This window comes from Acanthochromis polyacanthus, chromosome 14, assembly GCF_021347895.1.
Source record: "Acanthochromis polyacanthus isolate Apoly-LR-REF ecotype Palm Island chromosome 14, KAUST_Apoly_ChrSc, whole genome shotgun sequence".
Lineage (NCBI taxonomy): Eukaryota > Metazoa > Chordata > Actinopteri > Pomacentridae > Acanthochromis > Acanthochromis polyacanthus.
The window spans coordinates 19,958,964-19,972,002 of NC_067126.1; the positions used below are offsets into that span (position 1 = coordinate 19,958,964).

A 13,039-nucleotide genomic window follows, 5' to 3' on the forward strand; every position below is an offset into this window, starting at 1 on the left:
TTATCGGCCCCGTTAATGAATCTTGTGACAAAAGATGCATGACTGTGACCTTGGAGCACTCAACTCCTGTAGGTTGATTGCGTTAATCAAGACTTTGCAAGGTGCAAACGATGTGAATCAACTTCAACATGTCCTCTGCATAAGTATGCTAATGACTTTGTTTACATTGATGTTGTTGGGTAAGTGGCTTGATGAATTTAGAGTCTATTCTAATTAGTGTTAATTTGGTGGCCCGCATTTGCTTAATTGTGATTGCTTATAGTTGCTAATCTACCACATTATTCAAAAGGAAACCAACATGCAAAGTGTTGCACAGGAAGTGGTGTTTCGTTCTAATGGGAAGAAAATATACACAGTTACAGATAATCAACCCCTAAGATACAAAAATGGTGGACTTTGTAAGTTTGTTTAACTTTTCTGACACTTCATGGTGAACTTGGATTCTTTCCACTACTTAAATTGTCCTCCTTCTAAGTTTACTTAACAGCTGTGCAATGAGATTAAACCTGGCTGCACCTTGAAACAGTCTGCTCCAACACACTATCAATTTCCTAGCAGGACTCCTGAGTGAAAGTTAGTACAGGCATGATGCATCTCCTTCTTTTCTAAAGCTAAAGAGGCAAAGAAACTGTAAATTTTAAAAAAGGGTAAAGAGAAAGGAAGGAAGAGGGTGGTGTGAGCTGACGCAGTGGCATGGCAGGTAGGCTGACATTTTTAAGGCATCAGCACACACTGTTCTGATTAAAGAAGGGAAGAGGGTGGAGGGCATACCTCTTTGTCTATCTTTGCAGCATAAAATGGCAACTACGTGAGAAAACGTGGCAAAAGTGATGTCTAAGTTGCCCAAAGGGAAATAACTGTTGGTGCGTGAGGCATCTGAAGGTCACTCTTTGTGGAAGTGTTGTCAGGTGTTGGATGAAGATGAGGGACAGTACACAAGATGACAGCCTAGAAAGTGTCGGTGCTCCCCAGTCACACTGGTAATGTAGTTCCTCCAAAGACAGAGCATGTTGGTTCTCGGCGCTTTAATGTTAGAGCCAGTTAGGGCGCAGCATAAAGGTCACAAGTCCTTCATGCATGTTGCACTCCAGCAACTACTGTTACTTAGTAACAGCAATAACGGTTACACGGCCACATCACAGGATTGGCTCCCTTTGAAAATGGGTACTAAATGTTTAGATAAACAAAGCAAGAATAGTGGATTTGGAGCCAAGGTTTTAAAAGTTCCAAGTATAATAAATTGAACCCCCTTATCCAAAAGTCATTTATTATAGTTCCACAACACTCTGCTTTAGTTTTCTAAAACGGAAGCTTGTTGAAATCTAAGCTGACCTATTGGCAAGTCTGTGGACTAGTGCCTGAAATACTGCCCACAGATACCTGCTCTAATTAAACAGAGTAGACAGATATAAATGGTTAATCGTTCACATGAGAGGAAAAAAAAAGACAAAAGAAACAATGTGTACCTTTAGCTTACAATAGATGTTCAGTCCCAAGAAATGCAAAAGAAAAGAATCTTTGAAGAAGTGACTGTCCTTATCAGCATCTACTACAGATTACACAAACGATGGAACATAAAAGAACAGAGTTTACTAAATGCTGAATTAGCGTCGCCTTCTTGACTGTCAACGTTAAATTAACAAGAAACTTCACTGAGCAAAACATTGCACAGCAGACCTAGCAAACATTTAATTTGGTGCACCAGAGAAAAGGAGTCTCGCACAGTAAAAAAATCCAGGACACTGTAATCTGTGGATTTATGGATTGTTTATCTAATCGACCTTTATCAAACCATCTCTCCTTATCTACAAGCTAACAGCTGTATTTGTCTGTATCTCCTGTTCTACTGTGAATCCACAAAAAAAGGACTTGCTATCAATGTAAGTCAAGAAAACAAGCTCTCAAGTACTAAATATTATAGCACATCCTTTATCACCTTTAAAATACTGTAAGTTAAGTGAAGGACAACATTTGGCCAACAAGAAGCTTTCAAAGCAGAGATAAACTGTGTGTACCTTTAGTCTGAGAGCAGACAGACGTTGCCTCGGTAAATGTGCTTGGCATCCTTCAAATTAGGTCAAACATTAGCTTTACCCAACTCATTCTATTAAGTATTGTGGCACCAGAAGAGCCTCTTTAATATTCTTCAAGCTAGCTCTTGCCTTTTTGAGCTTGAGTGCTGCGCTGTAAGTGCACACTTTTTCTGTAGGGCCACAAGAAGTGGGAAAGCAATAGACTAATTCACTGCAGTGCTCAATCAATGACACACAATGAATTTGCTGGGCATGCACAGTTCTCCATCATGCAGAAGACAACTTCAAATGAGCTCCACGCAGAATGAGGCTAAACCACAATTCTACCAGGGACTAGCAGGAGAGTGTTACTTTGAGATAAAAAAAAATAAAATTGAAAGTTTGAACCAAACTATTACTGTCTGGGAACAAAAATCCATCCAACTATATATATGAACCCAGCCTGAATGGGTACAAAGACTGCCAAATTTTGCAATCACACAGAAATAGGGACAGTAGCTCCTTCAAGGGAAAAATCACTCCAGGTTTTGTCTGCATCACATACATTTAGGGAAACGGAGAAAAATGTCACAATGCTCCCTGTAATTCAAAGAAACTCAACCCAACACTGCATCACAAATTGAAGGTCTCTGAGAGCAAAAACTGAGCATTGTAAGGTTTGTGGTGCATTATTGCAGCGCTGCTGTATGCAAGGAAATTATATTGTATAGATGTTCATGACTATGTCGAGTTCCTGTATATTCATGTAAAATCTCTATTCTGCTACAAACCTATTAGAATGATTCACTATGAAAAGTGAAAGAAAAACAGCAACTATGGCTTAAAAAAAGGGAGTCGAGGCTCATTCAGGGCAACCCAGATCACAGACATGGTCATATGGCTTAATAAAAGCAGATTTAGAAGCGCATACAGTGCAGCTCTGAACTCTTCTTGCACATCACAGTGCTGTTTCTGCACAAGGCAATCAGACATGCATGAATTACACTGTAGGAAAAAAAAAAGGAATTACAAACCATTAATAATGGCTCATGTAATAGTTACAGGCTACAATTTCTGAAATGAACATCACTTAGACTGGTGTTTATACTGTCCAGCAATTCAGCTGAGATGGCCTTGAGGAAATTTAATAGCCCATGTGTCCTCATCCACATCTAATTTTCTATATGAGTGCTTTTCGTTGCTTCCATGATAATGATAGATAAAGGAGATCTGAGCTAAATTATAATAATAAAAGTAAAGAGCTAAAAAAAACATTAAAATATAGATCAGATGTTTTTAATGCATGTCCAGAAGGTTCCATGCCTTTCTTTTAGTTGGTTTGGTTACATTTAGCTAAAGCAATTTTGAAATGAGACACTGTTAAAGATGAATAACAAGAAAACGCTTTCTTTATTTTGTTCCAGCTGCCAAAACACACTGTATTATTGTACTTATTATTATTGGCAATTCAGGGTAAAAGGTGCACTGTGCTCTTCTACTGGAAAGTATCAGGTCATAGGATTGCTATATTTCAGCTATTCTTCTGCACTAGCATGACTAATATTCAGCTACCATCTGCTGATATGACAGTACTGCAACAGATTTATTACTGCAGTCATTTATGCAGTTTGATACCAAATATAGAGGAGCTCTTGGGGTCACTAATGAAATCAACAATCTTGTCTTTAACTGTGACACTATAACCACACAAGTTTAATAAAAATAAGCACAACATAATTAATTGTACTTGTATATAAGAACCATACAAACAATTTTTTGTTGATCAGTTTAAGAAATATTGTGCAGCTTTTGCCTGCTGAGGACTGTTCTTGTACTTGTAACCTTGCAAACAGCATATGTGCGGCTATTTGGGGTGATGTCACTAAAATCTGAAATACAGTAATTTGCTAACAAATGCTATACTTTTCTAGCCTAGCCGCGCTAGACAACCCATGGCAACGAATTTAATTCGCTGCCAGGGTGGGTCTAGTTACCCTCCAAAGGCTCGATGTTCAATGCTCCTAAAACTGGCCGGACGAATCACCATGAAGTGTAGAGTCAGAAGGTGGGCGTAACTAAATGACGACAGAGACGCGACGATACTGACAGAAACAACCGGAAACAACGAGCCTAGCCGTGCTAGACAACCCACAGCAACGAATTTAATTCTCTGCCAGGGTCGACAACAAAAACGACAACAGTCGTTGAGCTCCATTAGCACCGACTCTGAATAATCTTTCTGTTAACATGTCTGTAATATACTTGAGCTTCACCCATTGACTGAATAAATAAGGCTTCACCGAACTACCGCATCCTCTGATTTCCGGCGCTCTAGGAGCCTATTCGTTGCGCTGATTGGTTGTATACCTACCCAATTGCTGCAGAGTGATTTGATAGACAACCTTTTAGCCCGCCTCCCTCCCTGTCGAGTGTGCCTAGACCCTTGCGTCTTCAGAGCATGGGTCTAGCGCGGCTAGGCTAATACTTTTCACTACTAGTAATGCAGATCAGTGCTAAACCATTATGCCTTCACAAATGTTTTAATGTTGCCCTTCATATCAGTGAGGCTAGACTAAATATTAGGAACACGTCTAATCCAAAACAAGTTTACAAATTATATTCTCTAAAATGACCACAAATTGGAATCAGCCCCTCTCTAAACTGAACATTATTCCTGTGATTAAGAGAGGTAGTTGTAGCTAGGGTACCTAATAAGCATGTAACTGATAAAAATACTTCACTGTGTCTACATGGTTGTTGACTGCTAAGCAATGAAATTACTTAAAAACTACAGGGTAGGCGACAATGACGGTACCTAACACATTGAACGATTTATGTTTCTCACTTCTCGTGAAGCAGTCCTCAGTGCAAGTCACGTCCAGGTCCATGGGGTAATAAACATAGGAGATAAAAATGATCAAGATCCCGGCTTGGCATTACCTGCTAGACGTGATCAAGCCCACAAAACACAGCCAGGCACAGAGATAAAGGGGGAGGTAAATCAGTCTAGTGGACCTCAGTGCCAGCTTTCACTCTCTTAGCCAAAAGCTGCAGAGGGAGTCAGGACAGGTGCAGAAAATAAAAAAAAAATGCATGAATAGTACTGGACATTTATACTTATGTTAGATTGTAAGGTCACTATTGATGATTAAAAAGTGAGAGAAAACCAGAGACAAGTTGTAGCCTTTGTCCAGATCCCTGTTGTGTAAAGATGAATAAAGCAACAGAAAAACTGTGAAAATGATCATAAAAGGGAGAAATGTTTTTCAACAACACGAGGCAATTATCCTCTTTCAGGCATACTAAAAGCTCAGCAGAATTATTCACTCTAATGTGAAATCACTGGGAAATAAACTTTTGTTCAAGCCATGCGGGAGGTTGTCAGGTGCAAAAGAAGTGCTGCATATCAGATGATATTTACGACTGAGGAGAATGTATTATCCACAACTGCACTCAAATTATCAGCAGTTTAAAAAGTCATGCTTTCAGAGGAATGAAACACCCAACTCTTATCATCCTCATCATATGATTTTCATTAGAAACACTTCAAAATACCAATTAACAGCAATCTAAACTTTATCGCAATGCCTTCATTGCAATTTTTTTTATTTTAAATCTTTGAGGATAAACAGTAAAACTACATCAGATCTGTTGCAAACATTCTGCTTTGTTTGCAACAGGGATTGTAAAATATCAAGATCTAGTGACTATAAATGCAAGCAATAAAACATATTAAGCTAAAATATACTACGCACACCAGTTACAATTTTGGCAATTAAATGGTTTAGTTTTAGTCTTTGACATGTATGTGTCTAGTTTTGTTCTTTTTAGAGGCACTGCATGCTCATTTCTGTGTTTTGATTTTTTCTATTTTGTAACTACTTTAAGTTGTTGTCATCTTTGTGTACAGTTACCATGGTTACAGATGTTAATCTTTTGTACTGTAAGGTTAAGGGCAACAGCCCAGTGTCCATGTACCTCTGACCTACAGCGATGCCACAGACAGACTCTGAACAGCTCATCCAGGTAACATTATCATTTTAAAACTCTGGCTGTTTGAACAGAACCACTCTCTGTCCGTCTGTCCTGCTCACCTAGCATTAGCATTACAATTAGTTTTAGCATTAAATGCAGCTGCTTGTACTCTCCGCTACAGAACAGCACATATTTTTAGAAGCTGAAGTACCCAGCTGTTCACTAAAATGCTGTTTCCTCGGTTTTGCTTGATTTTGCTTGCTAAATGGATGGAAAACAAAGCAGTTATCAGACATGATTTCTGCATTGATCATCTAGCGACAGAGAACTTCTAACTTAGAGTCTATCATCAATTCTGAAATGTATTCATTCCTTTCAGCAGCAACACAAAATAAATTGAGTAGAAATGATGTCAGCATTACATCCACATCACCTGTGTTGCACATGCAGAGTTAAATTATTGTTGTGTTTTTTTATCTTGGCTCCTGTTTGTATGTTCATAGTTTGTCTGAGCTGTTTTGTTGACACTTTGTTTTGCAATTTGTGGATCAGCTTAGTAATAAGTGTGTCACAGTACACTAAGTAATATTAGATAATGCTACTAAATATAAGCTGCTTCTCATTAATGGTATCGTGGCAGGTAAACAGCTTCTGATCAAGATATTTTGGCAGAGAAAACTTCTTCCATTCAGAGGCAGCAGTGCGATTGCACAGAAGCCGCAGGCTGCTGAATTAGACATTTAGTGAGTTTGAAGTGGTATACTGACTCTGACCAAAGCCATGAGCAAGTAGCATGTAACAAACTTCAAAATTTCCAGCATACCAAAGGTACCCAGATGAAAGACTACACTGGCCAAATTTTTTTGAGTACGTCACTTCAGCTATCTGCTTGATGTACTGCATCCCATGATGCATCACAATCATTCACCAGCTCAGGGAATCTATACAAAGTGGTGGACACCTCAAAAGATCCATGCCCTGCAAGAAAGACAAGCTACTATAAGTGTAACTACTGAAAATTGCTATGGTAGAATTTGCTGTGACATATAATTTGTGGCAAAAAAATGCTTGAAACACTGAAATAAGCTAATAAGATAGCAAGGTAGGCAGAAATTGATATGATCAATTTGATATCTAGCAAATAAAGTTGGGTAAATTTCTAAATAACTCTGTCAAATAGCTCCATCTTAAGAGCCTGGTGTTCATGTGACTACATGGGAGAGCACAGGAATTTTCACATACAAAAAAAATACACGGTATACTTTAAGTAGCTCATAGTATACAGTATGTACTTTTGTAGCATGCAGCATCTAAGCATGTGACTCACTTGTCTCTTCTCCATCTTGAATATTGCTGTTTCGATTTAATTTATTGACTACAAATGCTAAAAGTTTTATTATAGTTGTCATAAAAACATTTTTTATATCTTCTATTAGCTTTGTGTTCATTATCAAATAATACATTTGCCATTTTTTCTGGACAAAATGTATCTAATTAATGACTGTCTCCAGTTATCTTTGTAAAGCATAGTTTTTGCTCTTAAGTAAAAACATATTTTCCTACTGACAGGGGAACACTTTTCAATATGGACCATTTGCCAAAACTGTCTACAGTCTGACTGTAAGAATTGTTGCAGGAATGAAATCTAGAGAGAACCTTAAGGGTTTGGCATCTGTTGGTATTCAGTATGGTCGAGGTCAAGAAACTGCTGTCCTTCTGAGTGAAAAGGCTTTAACACGCTGTTATGGCAGACAGGTAAACAGATTCACCGTTTGCTCCCAACAGCTGAAAGGATATTGTCAGTGTCTTTTAGCCTGTTTGTGAGCATTGTTGCTTAGAGTTTACCGTCTCTGTAACTGACTTTACTTTTTGCAGTGGTGCAGTGTCCGTCTCCTGCCAAAATGTCCAGACTCTGCCTTATTCCATCTATAACTTCATTCTTCCTCTATACCCTCACAATGCAGGCTCAGGTATGTAGAAATGAAAATGCAAAGTATCTGCTGAAATTCACAACATTATTGGAACTCCATTTAAATTCAACACAGTGGAATGGAAATTCAGTGTGAGGTGAGGTGAGGTGGGGATATGTGCCCTCCCAGATTACCATCTTTATTTCCTAAAATAGAAGACCTAATGGGGAAAAAAGTGAATTAAACCAAATATCATTAAAGCCCCGTGCACCACCTGGGCCCCGGACATTTTCCTCAACATTGTCCAAGGCTTCTTCAGGTCTGTTGATTCGCACCAGAGGGAGTGGGACAGATGGTGGTAAACACACCAAGCTGTTTTGCAAACTGCAGTCCCAAATATCTCCTCCTCTGCATTTGGGCAGGGTCACCTCAAGGCTCTGTAGTGTTGCACAACCCACGTAACTGTCTCACACTTTAGCAAAGGCATGGCATGCTGTATATGGTACTCTGACTTCTGTCTGTTTGATTCTACTTGTATTACCGTTTTTTGTTGTCCTCTGCGGCTTTGTATAAATTAATAATCTTATGTTTGGGTTATTTTAGTACAGCCAGAGTTGGTCAAACAGCCTTTGAAGCTGCACAGTACGTGATTTTTTAATCTAAAATATAAAACCATTCCATCAAAGAAAATAATAAACATTACCATCAGTTTGTTTTTCACTGGAAGCTTTCAAGTGTGAAGACTTTATAGTCCTGCAAAATGAATGAACTGTATGGGGCAAAAACTGGGAAGAGCACTGCAATGCTACGGTTTAAACTCACTGAAAAGTTGCTGTTCGCCGAATGAGTCTAAATCGTGAACAAAACCAAAACATCGATGGCTCCGATGAAATGCTTCAGCCTCTGTTATCTCTTGCCATGGCATGTGGAGAATGTCTTTTCATTTTTCAGAGACACACCTTTAGAAACTGTTTTGAACAAATCTCTAAGAAGACCATACCAGTGATTTAGCATGATAAAACCAAAATACCTACCATCTGGCCTCACCCTCCCTTAGCGCAAGCATTACCTAAAACACAAAGCGATACTGTGGCTTTCTTAATGTTTTGCAGAATTCTCTTTATTTTTAAAATATTATATAACCCGACCAAACACACATCTGCCTTCATAACTCAGAGCAATAATGTCTTTGCTTGTAAACCAGTTTTATAAAGTGGAAATATACCTTCCCTCTGTGTAGTTTTTCCTTGGAATAGTAAGTAGACTACATGTTCTGCTACTGGTTTGTTCTGACTGGACAGACTCTCACTGTGAAGCCAACCACATTTCTGACAAAAACCACGTAGCTGGGTGGGATGCACAACATCGTCAGCTTTACTGCTCGCTTGGCAATAGAACATCCTACTCATGGCAGCAATGTTGTTATGGACTGGATAGTGTGAATCGTGTCACAACTACGCCATCAGCAGCAGTCTGTTCATTGCAGAGTCCAGTGTTTTGGCTGATGCAATGATGCAGCTACAGTGTCCATTGTCTTGTCCGTTTCCCATCTGCCTCAGCACCACAGCATCAATCACCCAACAAGAACACACATCTGAGGTCACTGCAGACAAACAGTGTTTTTATGTGATAAGATCTATCTGAAACCGTCCACAATTCTGAGGTCAACAGAGTAACTTTCGTACACCATTCAATACAACAGGCTGTTAAAGTTATGACAAGCTTTATCTACATTTATGAAGTATTTGCATATCTTTCTGAGTTTCCAAACATCAGTCTGTGTGTCAAATAAACGGGGAATCAGATCTTCACTTGAGCATATGAACGTAGCTCAACGATAAATTCACACCTCACTCTGCAATTTTGCCACCATGAAACTACACTTTGACAAAACTGTGCATCTTCAACAAAAAAGCAGTGTGAACATGTGCTTCATTGTGGTAGATTAGTTATGCTGAGCGAGTTTCAAGTCTCAGTGAAGTGATTCCACTGAAAGAACTCAAACCAGTGAGGCCTTGGAAGGTAGAAGTATGCAGTGACCACTGACGCTCAGGTGCCAGGACACACTGAGGATGTTCAGCAAAAAGCAGCCCAGCAAACAGACTGGAATAATGGGAACAACAGTGTTTCACTCTCAGACCTGAGACAGGATGTCTGTGGCACAGCTGCAGCTAAAACAGTCAATTCCACAAGCTAAATGAGTACCGGATGTGTCTGCTCACCTTTTTTCCTGTTGAAGGCGCGGTTCATAGTGGAAAATGTGCGTCTCTGAGGTCCCTCCTGAATATCTGCCAATATTCCACCTGGAAAAGCAGTGGGAAGAAGGGAGTTAAAAACAGCTTCGACCTCAAGCCTTCACTTAAAGGCAGAAAGTCTAAAAGCAAACAGTCTAGTTTGTTCTATAAAAAAACATCCCCCCCTCTGAGAGTGAGGGAAGGTTTAGCTGTCAGAGTGTGTTAAAATTAAACTCCCAGTCCTTCTGCATTACATTCGTTTACCACTGAGCCACATCTTGCTCATCATCTGCAGAGACTGTGCCTTTAACCTTGCGGTGTTGATAAAACAGGACTCACTGCCCTACTGTTTAATGGTTCAAGACTTGTAAGAATGGTGATTTCTATCAAAGGGAGGAAACAATGTCACAGAGAAAAATGAAACATTCTTGACCATGATCCTCTTACAGTCAATGGCATTAACATTCTAATCTTTCCAACAGAACTGGGGCAAATGTTTCTGTCCAACTGTTTCAGCTACACACACAACAGTCACAGAACCTAAAACTAAAACCATAAAGCGTAGTCATCATGAGAGATGCCAGTGGGGAACTTTAGTGTGTCGTTACTAACCATCTCCAGATTTCGGTCACTCATAAAATTAGCACTCACACGGACAACATTGGTACACACAATTATCCCACTCATACTGGCATTGTCTGGATAAAGAGATGAATGTGGGTTGTGGTAAAAGTCAAATTTTCTTCTCTCTATAAACCTCCTGTAGTGGCAGCAGTACATGCAGGCTGTGTCCTAACACACAAACTGGTAGCACGTTGACACTGTGTTACCCTACAAAAAAAAGGAGCAATTATTTATTTTTTTTTAGCACATACGAAACGTCCACCTCCACACCGTCTCTAAATGTAACTCTGCTTTGACTGCTGTCAGGCATTCGCATCAATTCCCCATGAGAGTAAAGCATTCTAGAGGACTGCAAGGACAAACTGTCCAGCACTAGGTAGCTGTCAGCAAGGTCCACAATCAATATTCTTTACTCTTATACTGTTGGAAAATATGCAAGGTCTGCCGCATAACAACCATTTCAATCCTTGCCTTTGCAAACACATTAACTTGTGCCTCGGCAATTTAGAAAATGAATTGAATTTTTCCATCCCTGGCATTTTCCATTTATCATGCAAAGCCTGAGCTATTAGAAGTTTTAGCGAATGGAAAAACAAATCCTGCTCAAGCAGCATACTGCCAACATGCTATATACTATGACAACCTGTCACAATGTTAAAGATGAGGTTTGGTGTTAGCTCTCTGCTTGCACAGCCTAGAACATCCACTGGATTGGGCAGTCATACAATTTATTTTTTATTTTTTGCCAACAATTTGATCAGCCACAATATTAAAACCCCCTGCCTAGTAATGTCTGCATAGCTTCCACTCATGCTGCCAAAACAGCTTTGACCCTCTACAGACCTCTGAAGCTGTCCTGTGGTATCAGGAGTTACAAGGCTGGGCCACCATGAATCTAACCAATCCAACCAAGGTTTTTCCAGCACATCCCAAATAAAGATACAGGAAATTTGGAGCCTAAGCCAACACATTACATTTTTTATGTCCCTTAAACCATTCTTAAGCAATTATTGCAGTGTGCCAGGCAGCATTTTCCTGTTGTCATTAAAGATCTGCAATAATGTTGAGGTGGTTTGTGTTAAAAATGTGTCCACATGAATTCAAGGACCCAAGCTTCCCCAGCAGATTATTGCCAAGAGCATCACATTGCCGGCTTGTTTCCTTCCCAAAGTGCATTCTGCTGCCATCTGTTCCATAGGTAAATGATGCACACGCACCATGCTGTCCTCATGATGTGAGAGACAACATCATTCATCAGATCACATAGTTCAGTTCAAATGTGCCCATTGTTGGTGCTTTTGGCTGTGGACAGGGGTCAGCAGCACACAGCCAGCTGTCATCTGCTGTGTGTTCTGACACCACACTGTCAAAGCCAGCATTAAGGTTTTCAGCAGTGTGTGGTCAGCGTAAGTAATTGCAAAATTAGACCAGTGGCAGGTTTACCATAGAGTATAAAATGAAAATTAATACATACCAGTACTCAATCATTGTAGTTTTAAATAAAAGCACACATGGACTGAAGGTCTTAATTGACCAAAATGTTTAGACTTATTTAAAGCACACTTGCAGAAAATTTGCGATGTGCATGAATCAAAAAAAAAAAGGGGGGAAGATGTCTCATCCAAAAAAGAACCAGAGACATTTAGACCTTATTCAAGCCCACATCAATAATTAGACTTAATGAAAAGCGAGGAGGATCTAAAAAGAACTAAATAGCGTTAGTACACCTACAACTATGAAGACAACGGTATCATGATACAACCCAGGGTCTGAAGAGTGGAAACAAGTCACTTCTCCTGAATTTTACAGTTCACACCACAACATGGAGTGGACAGTAGCTTGGTGGGTAGCACTTTCATTTTGCAGCTAGAAGATCCCTCGTTCGTGTCCCGGCCTTCCTGGGATCTCTCTGCATGGAATTTAAATGTTCTCCCGGTGCATGCGTGTCCATAGATGTAAATGCAAGTGTGACTGTTTGTCTGTATATGTAGCCCCTAAGTCAGCTGGGATAGACTTCAGCTCCCTGTGACCTTAATGAGGATTAAGCGGTGTATAGGTAATGGGTGGACACAATGCACAGGACTGAGAGCTAGAATGATAAAACAGCACACAACCTGATCAGATATGACTCAGTGTGGTGTCAGTCATTAGGCAGACCCTCTATATCCTGGATTCGTTTATGCTGTCATTTGTGGTATATTCCAATTCAATGACTTCAACAAGTCGGTTAGCTTGGTAAAATTACTCAAAGAGCTGAGGCTACAATTTAAATGGCTGATATGGT

The 13,039-nt window shown here is 39.7% G+C and overlaps 1 protein-coding gene across 6 annotated transcripts in view; it reads right to left on the reverse strand.

Annotated features, from left to right (window-relative positions):
- gulp1a (GULP PTB domain containing engulfment adaptor 1a) overlaps positions 1 to 13,039 on the reverse strand; it is an 89,536-nt gene that overhangs the window by 22,125 nt on the left and 54,372 nt on the right. For all 6 annotated transcript variants that reach the window (XM_022191855.2, XM_022191854.2, XM_022191857.2 and 3 more), the window contains one exon: positions 10,120 to 10,200. In XM_022191855.2, the coding sequence (XP_022047547.1) occupies positions 10,120 to 10,147 (28 nt within the window). In that variant the 5' untranslated portion in view covers positions 10,148 to 10,200. The remainder of the gene's footprint in view (positions 1 to 10,119; positions 10,201 to 13,039) is intronic.